The following is a 24,636-nucleotide window of genomic DNA, read 5'->3' as shown; positions in this document are numbered from 1 at the left end:
GAGGTTTCCTTTATATCCACCTGGCCGTCATAGCTGTAGGTTTAAGTTAAAGAGAAAGTCCAAGTTTGTAAAAATTAAAATAGCCATCACATGTTATTTAAAACAGCTCTTATTATTTTTTTGTAAAGATTTTATTTATTCATGAGAGACAGAGAAAGAGAGGCAGAGACACAGGCAGAGGAAGAAGCAGGTTCCATGCAGGGTGCCTGATGTGGGGCTCGATCCCGGGTCTCCAGGATCATGTGCTGGGCCAAAGGCAGGCACCAAACCAGTGAGCCACCCAGGAATCCCCAAAACAGCTCTTATTAAAGTAATACTTTTTCTGCTTATGAAAATAACCCAGGGAATTTTTGTTTTGCTTGAAAATATTTCTAATTTCACTTCCAGGATAACCACTGTTAGCACTTCATTGTATCTCCTTTGGGAAAACTATAGGTAAATTTATTTTTTAAGAAAAGATTTTATTCATTTATTTGAGAGAGAGAGAGAGCGCACAAGCAGGGAGGAGAGGGAGAAGCAGACTCCCCACAAGCAGGGAGAGATAGACGTGGTGCTTGATCCCAGGACACCAGGATCATGGACCTGAGCCAAAGGCAGACGCTCAACCAACTGAGCCACCCAGGTGCCCTGGTAAATTTATTTAAATACATATTTTACCCTCCATGCCCAGCACCCACACACAGGAGGATCAGAGCATTTGCTCATATCAAGTTAAAAGCATTTATGAGTGCCAGATGAGCCCCAGCACTGCTGCCCAGGCTGGCATGCAATGGGAACAGTGCCGATCCAGCCTTCTAACCTCCTGGACTGTGAAGCCTTGGGAGGAGGAAGAGAGGGGAAAGCACAGAAAGCAGCAGGACCTGGAGTTTCTTCAGATTGAGAAACAGTTCGAAAGCCTCAACTCTCCTCTTATCAGTGCTCCACCCATCTGAACTCTTGATAAGACAAATACCACTGTCCTCTGTGTGCTATTCACAAGGTTCCGATAGGTTGCTTTTTTGTCTTTGTGACCTGGAGAATAATGGAAAATAGTTGTTAAAGGTCACAAGAAAATATCAATTGGCTTTTAAAAATCAGCAAAGGCCATAAGGTTTGAAGGCCTCCCTGAAAAGGCACTGCCAGCCGTGACTTCAAGGACTCCTTCCCCCGTCACCCTCTTCAGGACATTCCTTAACCTTAAGACCATAAAGAACATCTACTTTTGGAATGAAGAGGGTAATAACCCAAAAATAAGTACACGGTGCTTCACAGATGCATGGTGAAATTAAATGACTGATTTATCTTCCATTTCTGTCACTAACATGTTTTGAAGTCCTATTTCAAGATCCTATGCAAACTGCAGAAGAAACCCCACAAGTCCCAGTGGACACCCTTGTGTGCCGCCTCTGCTGACACCATTCTATCAAGTCAGGTCAGGAGCTCCAAGAACATAACTGAAACAAGGAGGCCCGCTGCAGGGAAGGACAGAAGAACTGGTTCTGCTCCAAAGAAATTACCTCAGGAGCAGTGGAAGCTCCTATCATCATAACAAGCCACATAGTAGCCTCTTGGGCACAAAGGCACTTGAGTGCTGGAAAAAGTGGATATGCACTAAAGGAATTGAATTTGTATTTTAATGCGAATAGCATATAGGTAGTGGCTACCATATTGGACAGTCAGATATAGAGCATGCAAGATAGAACAATGTTCCATTTAAAAACTGGATCTAGGGCAGCCTGGGTGGCTCAGTGGTTTAGCGCTGCCTTCAGTCCAGGACATGATCCTGGAGACCCGGGATCAAGTCCCACATCAGGCTCCCTGCATGGGGCCTGCTTCTCCCTCTGCCTGTGTCTCTGCCTCTCTGTCTCTCTCGGTGTCTCTCATGAATAAATAAATAAAATCTTTAAAAAAATAAAATAAAAACTGGATCTAGGGTGCCTGGGTAGCTCAGTTGGTTGGGCATCTGCCTTCGGCTCAGGTCATAATTCCAGGGTCCTGAGGTCAAGTCCTGTATCATGCTCCCTGCTCAGTGGGGAGTCTGCTTTTCCCTCTCCCTCTGCCCCTCCCCCTGCTCGTTCTCTCTCTCTCTCTCTCTCTCTCTCTCTAATCTTTAAAAAAAAAAAAAAAAGATCTAGAAATGTAAGTGGAGAAGCATGGAGCATGACAGACCTGCCTGGTAGCCCCTGAGGGCTGAGGACATGGTCCTGGAATTTCACATCTTAAAAGTTCTTATGCCCAACAGGCTGATAAACTTATCTTTCCTGAACTAAAATGTTTAAACCAGCTGATGATGGTGGGGAAAGGTATGTTCTATCTCAGCCAAATGCTGGGATCCATGGCAGCTGGCAAAGCATCTTAATACTTTTATACATACTTTTTATGTACAACCATTCATTAATGCCAGTTACATGTAGTTTTGTTTAAACACCAGGATTCTTAGGCTTAAGTACACTGAACATCCAGACCTGGGAGCTGCCTACTATGGAGTAGAATGTTCCTGAACCCACCTCCCTACAGTTCTGTGGCTGCCCTTTGATGTTCTTAGATACTGACTTCTCCCGGCGGGGGGGACTACTTAGGCCTTTAGATTTTCTGGAGGAAAGAATTACAAGATGTGCCCCCACTCTGCCTTCTCTTACTCAGCCATGATCTGCTGGCTGTGGGCTATGTTGCTGACCAAGCCCAAGCCCTTTATTGCCTTCCTGTCTCGTGGGTGACCTGTTCCACGCCCCTAATGACATGCCTAGGCCCTGGTGGTGCCTGCTTTCATCACTTGATAACCTTCTGTCCTGCTGAGTGCACTCCAGACCAGCACCATGCTGGCTGCCAGGAGGGGACACAGAACATGCACCTGGCTGTGCCTATGAGCCATAAGTGCTGGTCTTTGGGAAGTCTGAGGAAAAGTATAAGATATATAGTGATATAAAGTATAAGATATATATAGCAAGGTCCACCATGCGTCACAGTCCACTAAAAGTAAAGTGGCATGAAGTAACAACTCCTGCTGTGAGGGAAGACAGCCTGAAGCCATTCGGTGCCAGGGCAAACTTGGGTCCCGCCAATTGCCTATGGGGACCTCGGGGAGAGCCCAGCTCTGCAGACACGCTCTAGCACAAGCTGTGTCCCCTTCCGAGCCCCATCAGCCTGTGCAGAGACCATGGGCCAGCAGGAGCCCTAGCGAGTCAGGTCTGGTGCTGGGACACAGGACCAAGAAAGGTCTCCAGGGATTTGGCTGTTCCTACAGGACAAAGGAAGAGGGAAAGATGGGATTGGGGAGTGCAGAGACAAGGGACCCCAATCCTCACCACACAGCCCAAGAGAGGCAGGGGAAGGACAGGCTTAAGTGGAGCTTTTGGAGGCAGCAGGCAGGACAGGAGAGCTTGTGGTATCGACCAGCATGAGAAATGGGGCTCTGCAGTCAGGTTTGAGGTGGGAAGATTCTGAAAACGCTTCTGAGCAGGATGTGCACATCCCTCATGATGGGACCCAGGGCGGTGCCCTGTGTGGCCTAGAGGCGCACTCCCCTGACAGGGAGCAGGGGCAGGTCTGGGGAGGTGGTCAATTGTGGCCACAGCAGTGGGCTCCATGGAGGTCTGTTAAAGGAGAATCCTTTCTGAAAACATCCTTTTTTAAAGTAAATATTGAAGAATACCATGTGCGGGAAAATGCATGACTTTTTACAAAGCAACTGCATATAACTAGCACCAGATCAAGAACTAGAACGTTACCCACCACCCACCCCCTCACTGTCCCTGCTCACAGTCCAGACTGGCCCGATTTTGGAAACCAGGATGGCCCATTCGGTGTGACCTTGTGCAGCATGCCCTCCTGTGACACACTGTTGCTGTGTGGCATTCACTGGATGGAAGGCTGTCGTCCCTTCTCCTGGTGACAGATGTTTAGGCTGTTCTGACGGGACTCTGAGTGACCTGGTAGGGGTTTCAGTACCCATGGGCGCTGCTGGGACCCATGGTGTAGAGTTCATGGCAGGACCAAGGTTTGCCTTGGCACTGAATGGCTTCAGGCTGTCCTCCCTCACAGCAGGAGTTGTTACTTCATGCCACTTTACTTTTAGTGGACTGTGACGCATCTCTGCCGCCATGTTTGTTTCTCAAATGTCTGGGCCAAGTACTTGGATGGCACAGCTCATGAAAATGTGCCCAAACTCTGTTTTAAAGTCAAATTGTGTCAGTCAGGGCCCAGGAGGGTCTGAGTGACCTGGTAGGGGTTTCAGTGGGTCTCCTGGGAACAAGCCCCAAGACCCTCCCCTCAAGGACAGCCTGCAGGTACCCCAGGAGGGTGGTGTGTCTGGTTTCCAGTTCAGGGTGCACAGAGCTCTCCTCAAACTTGCGGATGCACCTGGCAGGGATACAGTGTTCCACGCCCGAGGACAGGCAGCAAGAAGGTGGTTTCCAGTGAGAAGATCAAGGAGCCAGGAGGGCTGTGTGCCTCTGGGGCCAAGCATGGGCCCTATGTGGGGAGTCTGGCTTGGCAGGAAGTGTGCTCTCCAGGCCGGGAGGATGCCAGAAGCCTCTTCCCAGTGTAATGTGATGTGCCTCCCCGGCACAGGGCTTTCTGCTCTAGGCCGGGCACCACTGCCAGCGGTCTGAGCACGTGAGGCATTGCAGGGCAGGTCTCCTGGAGCTTTTTAAATAAATCATAAACTAGCCTGTAACTATCATAGAATATGAGCGCTACGCTCAGAAATTACTTACTTGGAGGCCTGCTGGGGAAGCTCAGCCTGCCTAGTAGGAAGAAACCACTTGCAGCCATTTCAAGCCCAATTAGGATGTGCTGAGCAGGGCAGCTGCTTTGTGCATCAGTGAAGAAAAGTAGACATGCTGAATTGGGGCACAGGACTAACTGGAGTTGTCTCCTGGTGCTGGGGTTCCCCATCGGGATGACCCCGCTGGCCCCATAGTCTCCCTTTGAGGTCCTAAGAGACGGCAGGCATAGTTCTGAAGTAGCCCAGGGGCCTGCGACCCTTTTTGAGAGTCTGTGTGTCTAACACCCAGGAGTCCTGCAGAAAGAGCCCTGGTGGGCTTCTGCCCCAAGTATGGCCTTCAACCCCCCAGGCTGGCAACAGGAAGTGAGAGTGGGAATCCTGGGAGTTTGAGGACCGGCTGCTCTGGTGGCCTGTTGCTCAGATGGCGTTACACTGCCCTCTCCTGGGCGGCCGTCTGGAGAACTAGCCTCACAAATTTGGGCTTAGTGATTTCTTGGAACAGCCAGAGCAGATTTAAAGCAAATTTTTAAAGCCTGCAGGCTTCTAGAATGAAGGACAGGACACACCCCCGTGGTCCGTGGCCACAGTGGGAGACCCCCAAGTCCCCAGGCTCTGGTGGTTGTGAAGGCAAAGACCGCTGGCATTGTTCCATCCCCTCCTCACCTTCTGAAGTGTCCTGCCGGATCTCCGGCTAGCTGTGGGCACCAAAATCCAGCAAGGTTTTGTTTTTACTTACTGGTTTTTCATGGCATCATTCAGGATTGGGCTCCCAAAAAACCACCTGCAGGCACTGTAGCTCCACAGCCGAAGGGCCACAGGTGCACACATCCTGGCCTCTAAAGTCCGAGGCATTTGGGTGCTCGTGGGGTCCCTCCCTGTCTATGGTTTTCTGTTCTCACCCTGATTTTTTAAGTGACTTTAGGAAGACATTGAAACGGTCTCAAATGGCTAGAGACTGCAGGGCACTTTTAAACACGCATTAGCCACAAATAGTCCCTTCTGCCTTAGATGGCTTTACATTCCGCTCTTATTAAGTGTCCCAATTTCATGAGCCGTCCGTAAACTTCTTTATCTTCTTCACAGAACGACACAAATGGGACAGCAAAGCCTCCTTTCCTCAGGTACGTTGAATTTTGGGGGTTCCTTCATTGGTGCACAGCCCAGGAAGGGTGTGAGGAGGATGCGGCCACTGTGTTCTCGTCGCGGTGGCGGGGGGGGGGGGGGGGGTGCTGGAGGCTCTGCCCACCTCTGCCCAGGTCCTGAAGGGAAGCCGCCTGGTTACTGTTGTGTCAGGCAACTTAATCCAGACCGTGTCCTCGGTGGCTCCCGCCCCCGTAGCCCTTCTGCACAGGGGCCACAGCGAGGTGGGCTCTCCTGTTACGGTGTCTGCAACTCTAGAGAGTTCTGTGGCAGGTGGGTGGCACGGAGAGATCTGCCACAACGTTCATGTTCAGAAAACGTCCAGAATTTTATATAGAAGCCACAGAATTGCACAGAGCGAGAACAGTAGTTCATAGCTCTTTTAAAATCAAATTTCCATCACCTAGTATTTCTGCAGCTGTTTTTCCTCCCCACACAGTGGAGAAAACCCCTTTGCTACTGTGAAACTCCGGCCGACGGTGACAAACGATCGCTCAGCGCCCGTCATCCGATGAAGAGAGGGCCCGGGGACTCCTGTTCCTCCAACATTAAGTTCTCACTTGCAAAATGATACACGCGGTTTGATGTGCGCTGTAACTGATGTAAAGCTTCGCCAAAGGGTGCCTGATTTTACCTGTATTCTACTTGAGCAAATCAATGCATTCTCTCAATTGAACATAGTTGGGTTGATACATTTCTGTCTTTAAAGAAGATAAAGAGTAGTTTAGTGACCAACTCAGTTATTTAAAATATCCCTTTTCTGTTCATCAGAAGACAGTAAATTTGGTCCCAATCCTTACTGTATCTTTTAAAATATTCTATGATTTTTAATAGCCAGAGTAAGGGATGTCTACACTTTCATGACTGGCTTTCTGCACCTGAATGCAAATGGGACCACAGTTTTATAAAGCACGTGCTCTTACCTAGCATCAAGACATTCATCTAAAGGAAATGATGTGTAAATTTGCCTCTTGGCATGCAAATCACAGTTGTAAGCAATATAAATTATGAGACTATTATATAAAATTTAATTTTTTAACTTAAAAAATTAATTTTTGATCAAATGTAGAGCAATCTAAGCTGGAAGAATCCCATTTCCCTCAATTTAGACGTAGCTCTAGAGTACGGAGACATTTTGCCTATCCCTGTCACGGCCCTGAGGTTTAGTACTTGAATAATCCCAAGAGCTACTGAGCTTGGTGGCTTGGAGTTACCACCTGGACTGACCAATGAAGACCCAGTCGCTCAGAGCGTCACATATCCATGTGAGCAAAGCCAGGGTGTTCTCATTACGCTAGCTGACCAAAGCTGCCTCTATCCACTAGTGTACTCTGAAACATCTTGGGGTCCAAGTTTTCTTCATTTATGAGTCGGGTACTGACACCCCCCCCCCCCTCCCGAGAAGGCATAGAAAGCAGGAGCCTGAGTCTTGGCGACTGGGACGGGAAGGTCTGCATTTCATCCAAGACCTGCCATCACACCCTCTGAGCCAGGGGCCCAGTTTACTTCCAGGTGCCAGAGATTGGACCCTGTTTTGGAGGAGTGCAGAATCATGACTCCCACCCACGCCATTCACTGTGCGTGGGCACAGCGGTCCTTGTTTATCATGGCTCCTTGGGTCTCGCCACAAATATCAACATTTTTCTATAAGCTTGAAAATGGTCACCGTCAAATGCAGGTAAACCAGTGTGTGACAATATGTGTTCTTGGTCCTGTCCCAGTTGGTCAAGTCAACCAGGCAACCCCACCAAAGGCTGATGCGTCAGACCTCTGTGAGGGCTCTTCCAGGGCCAACCAAGTCAGGCTGAGTGCAGCTGGCAAGCAGCATATCTGTCTTGAGAGAAGATGCGCCAGCCAAAAAACCACCAAATTTATTTGTTAAGTGCTCCACTGCTTCTCTCACCATCTGGGTAAGAAGGTTCACGGAAGCTCAGTATTTCCAAAGGTGGGGAGTCAGGTGTAACACAAGCGTGTTAATGGGGTGGGGGACCCCGGCCTTCAGCGCTCTGCTCTTCAGGATCCCCTGGCTTTGTTACGGAGATGATCACCGTGGGCTCGCTGGGCTCACCCGACCTGTCCTACATCTTCACAGAGTGGGTTGCGGTGGGCACTCACCTGCCTCACAGAGGATGGGAGGGCTTGCCTTAGGTCCTGGGCACGGAGGTGCATGCTCTGTACATGTCAAGGTATTACGTTTCGTTATAGTAATAAAAATTTGGAAAGCACATTCTCTTGAGCTGTGTATGCCTACGGAGAAATAGATCGAGATCTGCCATGAGCCGGACCATGCCAAAGCCAGGCGTCAGGTATATTATTCTAGTCTGTTTGGTTACAGAAAATTTCAAACATATATGCGAGTCTGTTTATACAAGTAGCAGTGTGCACACAATAAGCAGAACCAGGTAAACAATGGTATGAATCTCATTTATTTAAAACAGTATTTCTCACCTTTCTCAAATTGAAGACTGCAAAAAAATAAAAGCAGTGCTTTATTGAGCTGTCATTCACCCGGAGCAGTGCTGCCGCGTCCCCACGCTGTGACCCCTGCGCCCATGAAACCATGAAACCGCAGCTCACGCCGTCTATCCCACCTCGCTTTACAAAACAGTCCTGAAAGCTTAATCAAATAAAGCTACTGTACACAACATTTACATTAGAAAAAGACAGCTGGATGTAGGAAAGCCAGGTGTGTTGTTCCCTTTAAGTGAAGTTGGCTCCACAGTTGGGGCATCTTCGCTTCCTCAAGGCAAAACAGCAGATGAACCCAAACGGGAACAAGATGATGGCCAAGAAGATGCCCAGGAAGGTGAAGGAGTCCTCCAGAACCCCGACTCTGTGGAGAGAAGAGGCGAGCACTGGCGTCAGGGCCCTTGGTAGAGCCGTGCCTGGAGAGGCCCTTCTGGCCCCGGCCTCCCGGTGACCGTGTCCACGGAAGCAGTCTTCGCCCTGCCAGCCACCAACCTGCCCCCCCGGGGGAAGGCGGGCTACTGCTCTCTGCCACCACAGGAACACGTGAAAGTCACCTGAAGGAATCCTCACTTATGACGACGAGAACATTCACTGCCCAGGCTACCTGCCACATTTTCTCCTCCATTACAAAAAGAGGAATGAGAAGCAAATGCTAGTTTCTATACGAATGCTTGTATCTCTGAAGACCAGACCAAGAAAACAATCATTTTAGAGTATTTTTCCCCACTGTTGGAAAGTTTTATTCTCCCATCCCTTAGACGGAAATTCTAAAAACTGATGTCAGAATTCTGATTTGGGAAAGGTTACGATAGATTTTAGTGAAAGATTAAAATCAGCCATATTCACAACATAAGACAACTACTTTCTCTTGAGAAACTTAATCTCCATTTCTTCTTCACAAAGTCAAGTTTACCTTCAATGTGCACCACACACAAGATGCCTAGGGGCTGTCCCCACAATCAGGTGCCGTGAGTACAGGTTCAGTGACCTAAAGTCCCCACTCATTCTAGGGTCATTTTCAACGGCCCCAAAGGTGGGAAGCAAGAGCCAGGCACTCAGTTCCACCACTGCTCCTTAGGTTACTTCTAGAAAGTTCTGGACACAGCTGAAATCCAAATGAGAATAGCCAACTCAGCCCTAATGAGAAATGGTTCACACTCCCAAGAGCCAGGGAAAGTCAGTGGTAACCAGCTCCTCCTCAGGCAGCCAAGGACACCTCCAGCCTCGTCTACCACACTGTGAGCTGAGGGCCTCTGGTGAACAAGGCACTTCAACAGAATTCACCAGAACAAGTGCCATACCAGCCAGGGCTGCGTACTGAGAAAGAAGAAAGGAGGAACTTCAGGGAGGGTCTCCAGGGGTGGCAGGAGCCCAGCCAGAAACGGCAAGGTCTCAGCAGGAGATGGGCCAGTAAGCAGAAAGGCCTGATGCACCCACGCCCCGCTGCGCTCCCAGAGCCTGCCTGCCTTCAGCAGTGGACCCCACTCCCAATCCCCACCCACCCCCCTTCACCCCAGCTGCCCCCGTCTTCCCGTAGCCACTTCCTCCTCTACCCACACCTCAGCCCCTGGTCTTCAAATGCTGCTAAGGATCTCTTGTGCCCACAATGTTCTGCAAGCCGTTGCTTCTTGTTTTGCCACCCTGTGTGGAGGAGGATGGTTCAGCTTAATGGAAGGTCAAGTCTCAAGGTGAAGCACCCAACTGAAGGCTTCCTCCGGTCAAAATGCCACCAAACCTGCTACTGCCCACAGCTGTGGCCGCCCCACCGGGCCAGGGCTCCAGCTCCAGGCACCAGGCTGAGAATCATGATAAATAAACTAGACTATGAGGAAGCCTGGTTTTCAAACTGCTTAAATAAAAGTCAAACTCGATGCCCACTTCTCTTCTAACCCGCTCAAGAGGGAGTTACCTAAAATGTCTACAATAGACATGACACTCTAGAAGCACTTCCCAAAGTGCTGGTCCTAAAACAGCAGTTCTCCTGATAAGCTCTGCAGAAAAGAAAAAGGGAGTTTTTTTGCTTAATCTGAGGAAACCCTCTCCCCGTCCTGGAATCACAGTGCACAGCAGTTCAGGAAAGGCTCTGAGAAGTCCCGCAGTAAAGACCCCTGTTAAACTTTCAGCTGGTGTTTCCCAGACTGACGTGTGCGCTGACCGGTCTGGCTAGACACAGGCAAGGCTCGATCTGAGGGAAAGCTAATCAACAGGCCTGAATTTCCATCATTAGAGTTACCTTTTCTTGTCTAGATGGTTACAAAGTTTTGTAACCGGAGTCCCCTTTCTACGGACTACAAGGGCCATCAGGTCCCTACACTGTTCTCTGCCCTCCCGTGGCTGACCCTGCCCTGAGAGTCCAGACACAACCATGCAGAGCCCACCTACACCTGCCCCAATTGAAAAAGCACCTGAGTGCATGTTGCCAAAGTCAGGGATGAGGCTTCAGGGAGGCCCTGGGCCACCACCTGTGTCCCCACACACGGGGACAGGAACACCTGCTCTGTCCACAGTCCTCACCAACAGCCCCCGTGACTATGGACGCTAGTGAAGCCACTTCCATAGCAGCTGGATGCGGCCAGGTGGCCTTGGACCGCTAAGAGCTATGGAACCACCCAGGTGTCACTGTCCTTCCTCCTGGCATCTACAAAAAGTTCCACCCCAGCTGAAATCCCAAGAATTGCACCGGTTCACAAAGTCGCTTAGAATGCCCAAGAAAAAAAAGCAAAGGGCCAAAGTGAACCAGGCCTCCTAGCTGGGTCACAAGCACCAGCTGAGAACCTTCCAGAACAGCTTCCCTCTGAAGAAGTTAGGAGGGAGCTTTGCCCAGCATCCCCTCCAGGGGAGCGTGCGGCCCAAGGACAGGGACTACCTGGCTGAGCACCCACTCAGGCTGGACAGCCCACATCATCACTCAAGGACTAAAGCAGTTACAGCAGCACAGCCTAGAAGCCCGCGTGTCTGCTCAAGGGCTCAGGGCATCCAGGAGGAGGCTCCTGCGGTCCTCAGGAAACCCATGGCGGGGGGGAGGGGGCGGGGGGGGCACTGTTCACTCACTCCCAGGCCCTCCCTGCCCGAGACGCCAAGAGGCTGGCCCTCCCCGAGATCAAAGCTTCCCAGTGGCCACCACACCGTCCCAGCCCCACGCTCCCGTCGCTCAGCCTCAGAGGCGCTCTGGGAACTTAAAACGCAAAGCAAGGGTAACACACAGCCAGGCGCACCTCAGCTCCCAGGCACGAGGGACACAAGCCCTGGCTGCTCAACCCTGTGGTGCTTTCAGTCCACACCTGTCAGTCACTCTGGCCGGAGCACAGCTGGCAGCCTGGGCCACCCCACTCCTCCGTCCTCAGTGAGGAGCACTGTGTGCCGAGTCCTTGACCCTGTGCGCCGAGTCCTTGACCCTGTGCCTCACCCCAGGCCTACCCATCAGGGCCAGAGCCCCAGCTCGCCCCATTTGCCTTCTCCCCACTCTAAAGATGGCCTGGCCACATGTCTCTGGGAAGAGCAAGAGCCTTCCTTTCACGAAGCCTCCCTGCCAGCAAGCTGGTGACCAGATCATCTTCCACGGGGCAACGACCCAAACCCACCATGGCCTTCAAGCCTGAGGAACAAGGGACAGCCAGCGGGGAGCCTATGAGCAGGAGATCAGCCCTCAGGCACCACACTTGCCACCACACTTGGAGCCCAGGGAGTCCACACACCTCTTCCAAACGACTCTGAAAGCAGACTTTTTTACAGGTTTATACCAAACTTGCCTAGCAACCACCTGTGGCCTAAACTGACGTGTGGCCATTTATGGTCATAATTCATCTACTTCACATGAATAGTCATGTCTTGCTGCAAAAATATTAACGTTCTGACCATGGGTACGGCACCAGACCTCAAAACCAATGCTGGCATAATTCACAGTTTTTAAAAATCCAGAATCTTCTGAATTGAGAAACACAATCTGATCTCTGGGCCACTCTTGATGGAGCAAGACTCCAGGATGCAGAGCAAACCTGTCCCTGTGAGGCACCAAGAAGGGAGGGGACACCTTGGAACAACCCAGACCCAGGCTGCCTCCTGGAGGGGACGCCAGCCTCTCCCAAATGGCCTACAGGTTCTTCCTCCAAATTCCCACCCCCCATCCCCATGGTCCCAGTCAGTTTAGGACGAGCTTCAACTCTCAACTGGCTCCAAATCCCAAATCCAAACTGAGCAAAGCTGCGCTCCGCTCTGGAGAAAGGCCCCACCCCATTCTTGAGCAAGGGGGGCGGGGGGAGCGGTTAGGGAAGGATGTGGGAGCTGGAGAAATCAGGAACTGACAAATTCTGAAAACGCTTATTTAATTCCCAACTCTGACGCTATGGAGAAAGTGGCCACCGGACATCTGTCCGGAGCGGGCCTGGCCCCTGCCTGCCCGGGGCCCCCGCCTCCTGAGGGAGGGCAGAGTGGCCAGGGCACTGCCTCAGCAACGGGCCACCACGAACAGCAGCCCCACACGTCCCGGGATGGTCCCAGATGTCAGCATGCCCTGTATCGCTCTCAGCAGCCCTGCCCAGGGCTTCCCCACCCAGGAGCCCCAGGCACTCAGTGCCACCAGCTCCAGGGGCCCTTGGTTTGTCCCCCCTTACTCAGGGCAGGATCCAGCCCCAGGAGCAATCCCCAGGCCATGCCCAAAGCACCTAGCCAATCGTGTCACGCCTCACGTGCTCGGAGGCGCATCTGTCAGGCCTTCTGCTGCCCGGGGCCTCCGTGGGAGGAGGGGCGGTTCCACACGAGCCTGAGGGCCCGGAGCCTCCTGCCTGCCTGAGCAGCACGACCTGCCCGACCTGCCCTCCGGCGGGCCGTGCACCACCAAGGCTCAGGCTGGACCGGCGGACTGGAGGCCCCAGCACTCCCTGGAGCACTCCCACGAGCTGCGTGCCCTGCCCAGCACAGCCCAGGGCACGAGTCCCAGCTCATCCGGGTGCTGCCGCCTCCTGAGGCGGGCAGAGCCCACGGGACCATGGACAGGACAGGGCCCATCCTGGTGGCCTGCTGTCCAGCCAGCCCAGGCCAGCCAGGTCTTCCGGGCGCGGCTGGAAGGCTGGCTTTGCAGTTGCAGGCGCCGGATGAGCTGGGGCCCCAGTCACAGGCAGCGGCTCCTCCGCCACCTGCCCACGGCCACTATCCACACACCCTGGGCTCTGTCCCAGGGCCCTTCCTCTTAGGACCCTCCCACATACCCCCCCTCATCCCCCTGTGCCCTGTGTCATACCTCACCCTGCCTCTGTCCCCAGAGGCTCTACCAGGGCCACCAGCACCCTCCACGCTGACCACCCAGTGCCACGTGGGCCCAAGAGCACCTACCTGAGAGCTGTTCCTCCAGCCTCTCCCAGCTTCCAAGGCCCCACTTGTTTCTAGATCACCTCCTACCTCTCTGGTTACCCCCAAAACTAAATACTCAGTGACACCCAGCTGGCATCAGTGGGGAGCCCAGGGAAGGCCAGGCCCTGTGCCTGCTACGTTATGTACTCTTTGGCCTTTGACCCCTGCTGCCCAGAGAGCCTTCCCAATAGGCTGCCCCACCACCGCCCGGGGTGAACCTAGCCAGGCTTGGGCTCCCAGACTCTGGGGGCTGCCACCGCCCCTCATCCTGCATTGAGGGTGGCCCCCCCCCACCCCCCCCCCCGAGGAGGACCAGCTTCAAAGGCCAGGGGCTGGCCAAAGCCCTGGCTGGGCAAGATGGCACATAGTCCAGGTAGGAAGGGGTGAAACCAGGACCATGCTCATCTGCTGAGCTCCAAAGAAAAGCTTTCGTGTAGCCCACTAAAAAGGGAAGATGGGGTCAGGCTGCTAGGATGACGGCCAAGTGACACAGGCCTCTTATGCCAAGCCTCACTCAGAAGGAATCACAGACGTGTGACTTGGGCAAATCCCTGCCAAGGTACCAGGGAGGAAAGGGGACAGAGCCTGGCGGGCTGGATGGAAAGGGAGACAGTGTAGTCACATGACAAGCCTGTCTCCCAATTCTAGATGCCAGACAGTGGCCTCGCTGGACTATGCTCAGGGGACACCTCTCCATTCTCCCCAGAGAAGAGCCTCCCCAGGGCCACACACCCACTCCCCAAATCACAGCAGTGCTTCCTTGCAAAGCGTCCAGCCTCTCCCCACTTCCCCCTGCCCCTACCCCCATCCCTCCCACCCTCACTGGCTGCCTATGAAGGTGGGTCCCACACCCAGGGCTGTGAAGTCAGAGAAAGGCCTCACAGGGCCAAGGGGAGGGCCCCTGCTGCCCGCATCCATCCAATCCATCTGCAATCTGCAGACAAGAGGGATCACAGGGGGACGTGCCAAGAGGGAATCAAGTGTTTGGTCCCAAATCAGTCCCCAAACTTGCTCTCAGAGGACCCCCTCCTCACTGCGACCACCCAGGAACAGGGAGAATGGTGATCCCAACATAAAAAGGAGGAAGCCTGTCCCAGGTGCGGGGTCCCACACCTCAGCCTCAGGCAGCCTGACCTTGATCCAGATTCTGCGGGACCCCAGCTCTGGGACCCCAAGCAGAGGAAGCCACAGGCCTTGGGGAGAAGAGCACTCCCACCCTGGGGTAAAGGAAGTAGCAGGGCAAGCGCTCCCTCACCCCACAGAGCCTCGAGGGCCTTGCTGTGGTCTCTCGGCACAAGCGCTTGGGCCAGAAAGGGTTCCACAGAGCGCCCCAAGATACCCCCATTTCCCCAAGTTGGCAAATGTGGCCAGGATCTGAACCTAGCGCCCACAGCAGGCTAGGCACTGGCCGGGACACAACAATCAGCCACAGCGCGGACACACTGAAATCCCAGCCAGGCTGCTCTGCCCGACACCTTTAGACACTTGCCTGGTTCTCCCCGAGTCTGTCAGCCTGATACTCTTCCCTAAATTTGAGACATCACTCAAAAGACTCTCCCGCCCAAAAATAGGTCCTTGGAATCCTCCAGCTGACCTGAGTGGGGACAGAAGGACTGTGCACACAGCCAGAGCTCTGAGCACCCAGCACCAGCCTCAAAGCCAAATACAGCGGGTTTCCGTCACCCACCTCTACACACAACCCCCCAAGACTCCCTGTGGCTCTCTTCACAGGGGACCAAGCCCCGACCCCAGCCCAGGAGCCCAGCCCAGTAGCACCCGGCCGGCTCCCAGGCCCTGTCCCCTCACGTCTCTAAACCCCAACAGCTGCGATGCCGTGAGAATAGTGTCCAGGATGGTGCAACCCCCTTCCTGTTCCCCAGAGATGAGATCAGAAGATGTACCTGAGTTTACAATCGAGGCACACTGTTGGCTCTGGGAGTCCAGCTTCCTACCCCCATCTCTGAGAGGCTCTCTCCCTCCCACATGGTCACTCCCTGTGACTCTGAAATCTTTAACTTCTCCTGGACTCCACTCTGAGCTCTCTAGATACACCTTTGACATTAAACCCAAGCGTAAACCAGCATTTCTCAATTCCATCTAACACTTCATCTTCCTTCTCCCAGACACACTGAAGACCCCTAACTCTTGCATCAACCAAAGGTAAGAACCAAGTCTTATCTGAACGTGCACCCTCATGACCCACACAGAGCAAGCGCAACCCAGCTGCATCTCAGACCCTATAAAAGCCGCTGCGAGCCCCTGGAGCCTTTGGTTTGAGAGTATGAAAAATTGCTCCCGCCCCAGAGAACCACCATCCTCCTCCAGCTAACAGCCCACAGTTGCTCCCCGGCCTCCTGGACCTCCGGATCCTTGGACACACTGGCCATCTGCGTCAGAGCGCCCCTGCACTTCAGGCCACCCTTCCCAACAGAGGAAACCTTCCACCACTTTTGGAGCAAACCTGCAGGTCCCAGAACCAGGGACACGACATGTTAACATTTCTGCGTCCCACTCATCTGGGACTCAGTGGCCCAAAAACCACTAACTCCGCAGGAAAGGGAGCCCCTCCCCTGTGACCTGTGAAACAGCACTCGGACGGGAGGACAAACCGACCCGCTCTCTCGCTCACCGCAGGGCAGCGCTGGTCCCGAGACCCGCCACCTCGGGGCGGCCACCTCCGGGCCAGTGGGCCTCGCTGAGGCCCTGGGTGTATGATCTCAGAGGCGTCTGGGCCGGCCCCTGCCTGTGACCTACCTGCAGACTGGGCAGCCTCCCACGACAACGATGGAATTGGCAGGGTACCTGGTGACATTTCGACTGTGGATGCTGTAGACCCTGGGGTGGTGGGTGGGTATCCCTGTGGACAGGAAGGCACGTCAGAAGGGGGCCGGGAGGAAAACTGGGAAGTTTGAGGGTTACTTCTCCTGCTGTCCCCCCGCCCCGACACCCCCGCCCCCCAAAACTTATCGTTTCCAAAATGCAGACGACGGCCGCCTCCATTAAGTGCCCACTACGGGCTCTCCTGGGTGCCGATCTGCCGGGCGCTCCCCGGGGTGGACGGGCCCGGGGCTCGCGACCCCCCAGGTCCGCCAAGGGCCCGACCCCGGGCTCCCGGGGCGGGACACTCGGGGGACACTCGGCGGCCACTCGGTCCACCGGGCTCGGCGTCCACGGACCCCGGGGAGGCCTCCCCCACACCGACCCCCGAGCCCGGCCAGGCCGCGCCCCCCGCCGCAGCAGCGTCCCGAGAAAAGTTGGTTTCGGGGTTAAAGGTCGCCACGGGGCCGGTCCCAAAGTTTGCTCCGGGGGCCGCGGGCCCGGCCCCCCACCCCGGCCCGCCGCCCCCGGCTGCACCTGTGACGAGGTAGGGGTAGGGCGGCGGCGGGGGCGCGGCGGGGATGGCGCCGTAGCCGTGCGGGCCGCACGCGAAGTCGCCCTGGCCGGCCTCCAGGTTGTAGGCGGGCGGCCGCTCCTGCAGCAGGGGCTTGTGGTCCATGGCGGGCGGCGCCCACCGCGCCCGGCCCGGCTCCCGCCCGGACTCCCGCAAGGACTCCGGCTCCCGCGCCGGCTTGCACTCGCGCGGACGCCCCGACCCAGCGGCAGGCCCCGCTCCTCGCTGGCTGCGGCGGCGGCGGCGGCGGCGGCGGCAGCGGCTGCGGCGGCGGCGGCGGGGCTGGGCCCCTCTCGGAGGCGGGCGCCGCGGGCTTCCCCTCCGCGCCTCCCCCCCGGCCAGTCACAAGACCCGGGTCACGTGGCGCGGCTCCCGGCGGGGGTGCGGCGCGGGGCGGGGCCAGCGCGGCGTCTTAAAGGGACCGCGCCCGCCCCCGGCAGCCGGGTTGGCGGCTCGTCGGCCTCGACCCCGCGCTCTGCCGCGCCGCGCCCGCGGCCCCCAGACCGCCGCCGCGAGGAGACACCGCGCCGCACGCGCCGCTGCCGGGAGACGCCCCTCCCATCTCCCGGCGGAGACCTGCTGGGCCGGCGCGAGGTCCGGAGGCCGGAGCCACTCACCGCGGCGGGGAGGAAGGGCAGGGGCCCGCGGCGGCCCGGAGGGCAGTCCCGGAGGGGCGTGCCCCGGCCGCCCCTGGCTGTCCCCGCTCCGCGGCGGAGGGCCTGGGGGCTCCGCGTTCCGAGCCACCCGGGATCCCGCAGGGCCGCTTCGGGTCGTGCAAGCTTTGCCCCCTGCAGGGAAGAGCGGGGCGCGCGGCTCCGCCTGGCCTGCTAGCGCTCAGCGGATGTTCGGTCCCTCGGTTTTCTTCTTGACAAATTAAATTAGGTAATTTCTAGGAGGTGTAGCCGCTGATGACAAATAATCCCCCGCTTGGAGACAAAACCCTGCATATTGAGCCCCCAGTAGGTGACACGCACCGCCCCTCCGCTGCTCGTCGGTCCCGCCAAGCGTCGCAGCAGCCCGGGAGGTACTTACCATTAGCCCTCGTTACGGCCGGGACCGAGGCTCGGGCAAGGGGAGTGGCCTGAGCTTGACGCAAAGACCGGCCACTCGGTCGGGTTCCCTCCCCGATGTACTTTCATTGCCACCAGCTAATGCTTAATGGGTTTGGAATAATACTTGGAAAAGAAGGATCTGCAGGCTTAGGGCTCCTGACACAGCTCCTCTAGGCCTTTCCAGGGTCTTCTGTAGCACTTGGTGTACCCCAGCTCCTTTCAAGTTGACTTGGAGATTGATCTAGCGCAGCACTCACCTTATTTTTTTTTTAAGATTTTAATTATTCATGATAGACATAGAAAGAGAGAGGCAGAGACACAGGCAGAGGGAGAAAGAAGCAGGCTCCATGCAGGGAGCCGGATGTGGGACTCGATCCAGGGACCCCAGCACCATGCCCTGGGCCACAGGCAGGCACCAAACCACTGAGCCACCCAGGGATCCCTCGCTCACCTTATTTTTAACTCTACTTCAGGGACCATCCTATCTGTCAGTCCCAAGATTAGCTCCTCAGGGCCTGTCTCCTGCACTGGTCATCATCATCCCAGCATCCTGGTGGGGAAGAAGGGAGGCCGAGCCTGGGTAGCATTAGGGGAGAGCCAGGTCAAGAGTGGAGACTGGACTAGAGTCGCCAAGGACTTTGGGGCCAACAGGAGTCCCGGCCTGAGAGAGGGATGGCCCCAGTGTACCATCCCACCAAGGAAGAACAGGGGTGCACCCCCAACCTCATCAACCAGTGAAAAGTGGGCTTGGGTCGATTGTGCTGGGTGACCAGCGGACACTCCTACAGCCCCCATCCTTCCCACCTGCAACTGCTAATGAGGTAGCTGGGTGAGATCCTTTCCAATGGGACTCAAGCTAATTTGGCTGATGTCCCTTCAATTTCCTGGTTAATTTCCCCTTCTTCATGTGCCTTTGCTAATCAAGCTCCACAAAGTCCTCGCCTCTGGCTCACTCTTCCTCCAGTTATTGGTTTGCCACCCTGTGAGCAGTGTCCCCTTGGAAATCCATAGTCCTGAAGGAGAGGGTGCGGCTTGGGATTTCCCAATGTCACTTTGGTGGGACATTGCTCAGACACCACCAAATGGGTCCTGCCCCTTCATTCAGGAGCAAGCGGAGTGTGACCTGTTATCCTAAGTTCTGCCTTTAAAAGGCCTGGGGTGGGGGCGGGTGGAAGAACAAAGATGACAGGCCGGGGACACATACAAGAAGCAGTCTGGTAGGAAGTCAGACTCACAATGGCAGTTCCATAAGGTTTGTGCAGTGGGGGGGTTGGAGGTGCCCATGAACTCTGGGTGCCCTAAGAGTAGCAGGGCAGAAGTTCCATCTAGAATGCCAGTGGTGGGCAGCCCAGGTGGCTCAGCGGTTTAGGTTTGGCGCCGCCTTTAGCCCAGGGCCTGATCCTGGAGGCCCCTGGTAAGAGTCCTACATGTCAGGCTTCCAGCATGGAGCCTGCTTCTCCCTCTGCCTGTCTCTCTACCTCTCTCTCTTTCTCTCTCTCTCTCTCTCTGTGTCTCATGAATAAATAAACAAAATCTTAAAAAAAAAAAAAAAAAGAATGCCAGTGGTGACTTGGCCCAAGGGGCCAGGGGACCAGCGTTCCAGGCAGCATGAACTCCCGTCCCAAAGAGCAGCCCCCTATCTGGTGAGGCTGAGTCACATGGTGTGATCCAAACCCTGGGAGAGTCTCCAGCAAGCAAGAGTGGGGCTGCCCAGAGGAGGGTGGGCCTAGATGTGGGAGGCAGGATAGCATCCTATAAGACTTTATGGCAGAACTGCCAGAGCTTAAACGGGAGGAGTAAAAAAAAAAAAAACAAAACGGGAGGAGTAGCATCAGATTTGCACATTAGAAAAATGGCTTTGGCAGCACTGTAGAGGGTAGTTCAGAGGCAGGGAATCAAGGAGAGAGGGACAGCCGTGGATAGAGATGGAGAGGAGAGGAACGGGGTAAGAGAGCCCACGGAGACTTGATCACCTCCTGACGGATGTGGAATAGTCATGATGCTCAGGTTTCTGAGCAGTGTTGCCAGAACACAGGTGTGAACCAGAAGCAGTGGTCTGGAGGGGACACGTGGGAGCTCGCACTGGCTGACTCCATGCACACAGATCCCGAAGAAACACCCAACCCCAAGGGAAGGCTGTGCAGGAAGGAAACTATGAAGCATTAGTCTTATGGTAAAGATCTGAAACGATCTTAGCGGCTGACAGCCGATCACCCACTCAAGTATCTATGGAGCCCAGGATGCAGCAGAACTAGCACCATCCTGCCTCCTGGAGCTACACTCTAATGGGCTGGAGGCAGCTTTAGGAAGTGGCGAGTCCTGCAGCTGGGAAATGAGCAGGGTCCTGGCCCCAGGGCTGAGGTGGCCGAGGTGCTTGGAGTGGGTGTGTCCAGAAGGTGAGCAGAGCCTGGAGGCAGATCGGAGCTGGCTGGGACGCGGCCAGAAGGATCAGCTTCTGTTTGTTTGCTTGCGTTCTGAGGGGAAGGAAACAGCGTGTGTATAAACTAGTGGGAATGATGTAGGAAGAGGGAGGATGTGGGAAAAAGGGAGAAGCAGCCCAGCCCCTGCTGGGACAGCGGGGTCATCCACAGAGAAGGTGGAGTATGTGGGGGCCCTGCAGGTGGACAGGGCAGGTGCGGTGTTCTGTTTGTTTTCCAGATGACACAGGAAGCAAAGTCTGCAGTGAGATGGAGGGGAGGGAAAAGGAGGGGTATGGGGGTTCAAGGAGAAAAGAGGAAGTAGGGGAGTCACTGGGGAGAATGGGCATTTGGCCAGGCTAGAGTCAGGATCTGACCGCACCAGTGTTAAGAGCTGACCTGGGGCGCCGCTGCTTCCTTTACCTGGGGACCAAGAGTAGCCGGACTTGTGTTATTTTTTTTTTTTTTAAGATTTATTTATTCAGAGAGAGCACGAGAGAGGCAGAGACACAGGCAGAGGGAGAAGCAGGCATCATACAGAGAGCCCGATGTGGGACTTGATCCAGGGTCTCCAGGATCACACCCCGGGCTGCAGGCGGCGCTAAACCGCTGCGCCACCAGGGCTGCCCCGGACTTGTGTTAGAAAAATGACACGAGCCCCGGATGGAGTGCCTGGTGCTGTCTCCTGTCAGCAAACCAGGACTCAACACCCAGCCAAACTGCAGCTTCAACCCTTCCCAGGAGCGGTTTCAAACCAATCTGGAATGTCCTGGCCAGCAGTAGTGAGGTGATCCACTGGACAGGACCCTCAGAACCCCCGGAGGGGAGGTGGCCTGCTTGCTCCTTGCCCTGTCCCCATCTGCCTACAGAAGTCTCCCATGTTGTGCAGCACTTGGAGCGCCTGTCTGCTGAATGGGATGCTGCCCAACTCACGAGTCACTGAATAAAGTTAATTTGATCTTCAAATTTACTCAGTCGAGCTTTTAAACACCTCAGTCCATCCTCAGGGCCATCCCATGAAGTAAGACTTGGACAGCCCCCAACTGCTTGACACAGAGAGGTCCGGTAACTTTTCCAAGGTGTCTCAGCCAAGAAAGGTGGATCTTCAGTTCCCACATCGGCACTCATGCCACTAGCGATCCCTGTATGCTGCTGCCTCCGTGCAAAGTGCACAAGAAAAGCCAGCCACGACGCCTTTAACAAATACGTTCTGATTAAAGAAGATTTGGAACAATCTTCCCTTGTGCACATTTCTCAGCTGCAATTCTGCACATTCATATCATGTGTACATTAAAAAAAATTGTAAGTATTGCCAGTTCCATAAAAGTAAGTAAATATGATTTTAACTGCTATGTGTACATGGCTTCACTGGGAGCACCCTGTAGGGGACCTGGTGAGTCGGCGGACGTGCTGGCCCCCACCTGGGAGGCACCACTGTCCTCCAGACCTTGACTGTCACCAAGAGCTCCCTCAGATGTAGCTAGAGGAAACCAAAACAAGGATCATGGCCTTTTTTTTTTTTTTAAGAATTGGATTTTTAATTTATTAGACATAGAGAGAGAAAGAGAGGCAGAGACACAGGCAGAGGGAGAAGCAGGCTCCATGCTGGGAGCCCGACGCGGGACTCGATCCCAGGACTCCAGGATCGCGCCCTGGGCCAAGGGCAGGCACCAAACCGCCGAGCCACCCAGGGATCCCTCGTGGCCTTTTTTGCAGACTGCTGATTACCCATCATGTGAGTGTCTTGCACATTCAGGAAACTAGCATCTCACATGGTTGGGATTGTGGGGGGCGGGGAAAAAAGCAGCAGCAGCAAATATTTCAAAATCCAAGGCTGTAAAACCACAAGTGCCTGGCTCAGAGAAGGCGCTCACCAAATATTTGCTTCATGTTTATCTTAGATAAACATTTGGTAAACCTTACAATCCTACTAGGTGCATATTTCTGAATATTTTTATAAATTAAGCACCTATGTTTCTATGCAACACAGATGACAGTTTCATGCTGGGTCACCATGTAAATCTCAGCACACATAATACATATTACTATCTTTAAATGCATCCTATGCCCTTTGTTCTCTAAGAGGTGGTCCTTGCTCCATAGGTCTACTCAGTAGAACACATACAGTAAAACACAGATAACGTCTAAGTCAACATTTTCCAGCAATTCTCACAAGAACAAACCGCAAATCCTGGATGGCAAGTTTCTAGCCAAGTCTATTTCCAAGTAGCTGTACTCGGCAGCCCTGGAAAGCAGCTCTGTATAAGTGGATGTAACGGACGGATCTGGATTAATAGGCAAAACCACAAAGTCAAACGCCAGTGTGGCAACCACGTGCAAAATTGATTTAACGCCTTTTAGCTCTGCCATATTCGGCGTAACAGAGCCAGGTGCTTTTCCCAGACTGCTTGATCGGGGGCTGGGGGAGTCCAAGAAAACTGCAGCCAAATTTGGATGCTGAGGGCGGCACACAGAGGAAGTGGCTGAAGTTGGGATAACAGCGGGTTGCCAGCCGGATTTCTACAAAGTGAGAATAGCTCCCATCTGAGCTTTGTAAGCCCGGCTTTCTTACACTAAGGCTTCCAGCATCCTTTCACAACTCTTAACAGTGTCCCCGCTGTGGGGCATTTCTACCCTGTCACTTCCCACAATGACAGAATCACCATTTCTAAACAGAACTTACGGGGAGAAACCCAGCCATGGTCACACACGTGTTGGGTACTGTGTGGGGTTCCCTATCAGGGCCATGACAGTCAGATTTTACATATAAGGAAAGTGCCTTCTCTCCACTAAGTCAGGCCCGCTGAACCCCTTTGGGCCAGGATAGTGTCTCATCCACCCACCCCACCCCACCCCACTCCCGCACCCCCCTGCCTGGGATAGTAGGTGCTCAACAAGTGCTGACCTTAAGGTCACTTGCCCACGATCATATGGCTGGTAAGGATGCCAAACCAGAGCCTCCTGCCGCCAGGACTGAGCTCTGGCCCATACACCATGACGTGCATCTCTCTTCAGGCTAGAAATAGGTATGGATCATCCCAGAAAGCCATTCCTGGTTTTAAAAAGCCAAGAGTGCCCAGAGTGTAAGGAAGATGTCCATGAAGATGATTAATGCCCTTTGGGATCTCACGCAGTGGTTTTTGTGATTACAGAGTATCATTCAGGGAAAAAGATGCACCTCCAAAACTTCTGTACCCTCTCCGAGGTCAGTGAAAGTTACTCAGATTTACAGAAGGTATTTCCCTTTGAAATCTGTCACCATTGTTTAATTTGTGACAGTAAAGAGAAACCAAGGTGAGCTTGTTACCATTTACCAGAGCACTGAATTCAGTGACACCTGGGCCTCTTTTGGTTGGGAGAAAGCAGATGACCATTCCCAAGCTGATGTGACAGGTCACCTGCTTAGGTCAGCAAGGGACCCCTATGAGCTGCCCCAGCTGGGGATTTCTATAGCCCCTTGCAGGGCCTCCAAGGGTTCTGGCCTTCCTTCTCAGCCCTTATTCTGTTTGGCTAGCAACTCCCAGAACTCAGTTCTGCAAGCTGCGGAGTGAAGCAGAAGAGAAGGAGGCTTTGACATAGTTTCATTAAGGAGCTTTGTGGGGCAGCCTGGGTGGCTCAGAGGTTTAGTGCCGCCTTCAGCCTAGGGCATGATCCTGGAGACCTGGGATCAAGTCCCACGTCAGGCTCCCTGCATGGAGCCTGCTTTTCCCTCTGCCTGTGTCTCTGCCTCTCTCTCTCTATGAATAAAAAATAAACAAAATAAAAAGGAGCTTTGTGAAACTGACTGGCTTGGAGGGGTGAGCGGACGGGGGTCCCCAAAAGAGGCCACCTCTGCTGAAAGGCCCCAACCCCCTCTCCTCTGGCCAGCCTGCCCACCCTATCCAGTGGCCCCTACCTGCTGCTTGCACTGTTGTCATGGCTAACTTCAGTGAGCTGCCCCTGGGCCTGGGGAGGGAGCCTGAGGACCGAGCTGGGAATGGTCCCCTTATGCTCCAGCAGAAGACAGGCAGTGGCTGACATGAAGGCGAAGTGGAGAAGGCCCCAGGGGAGGAGCCATTGCGGGGCAGGGAGGCCCAGGGGGAACTAGGCAGGGGATAGAACACAGCCTCACAATCC

At 54.3% G+C, this 24,636-nt stretch overlaps 2 protein-coding genes across 7 annotated transcripts in view; one reads left to right on the top strand and one right to left on the bottom strand.

Moving 5' to 3' along the window:
• The window catches only part of BAIAP2L1 (BAR/IMD domain containing adaptor protein 2 like 1), an 87,237-nt gene extending 79,165 nt beyond the window's left edge, over positions 1-8,072 (top strand). For all 6 annotated transcript variants that reach the window (XM_072836998.1, XM_072836997.1, XM_072836994.1 and 3 more), the window contains 2 exons: positions 5,789-5,826; positions 6,285-8,072. In XM_072836998.1, coding sequence (XP_072693099.1) covers positions 5,789-5,826; positions 6,285-6,360 — 114 coding nt within the window. In that variant the 3' untranslated portion in view covers positions 6,361-8,072. The remainder of the gene's footprint in view (positions 1-5,788; positions 5,827-6,284) is intronic.
• A 181-nt stretch (positions 8,073-8,253) lies between these two features.
• Positions 8,254-17,282, bottom strand: BRI3 (brain protein I3). Its single transcript, XM_072837001.1, has 3 exons — positions 17,015-17,282; positions 16,415-16,517; positions 8,254-8,678 (listed from the first exon to the last, which is right to left on the bottom strand). Exons 1-3 carry the CDS (start codon positions 17,154-17,156, stop codon positions 8,546-8,548), a joined length of 378 nt encoding a protein of 125 aa, XP_072693102.1. The 5' UTR covers positions 17,157-17,282; the 3' UTR covers positions 8,254-8,545.
• Positions 17,283-24,636: the final 7,354 nt, after the last annotated feature.

Source organism: Canis lupus, chromosome 8, assembly GCF_048164855.1.
Source record: "Canis lupus baileyi chromosome 8, mCanLup2.hap1, whole genome shotgun sequence".
NCBI classification, from domain to species: domain Eukaryota; kingdom Metazoa; phylum Chordata; class Mammalia; order Carnivora; family Canidae; genus Canis; species Canis lupus.
Note: the sequence above shows the minus strand (reverse complement) of the source record. Positions and strands in the feature narration are given on the sequence as shown.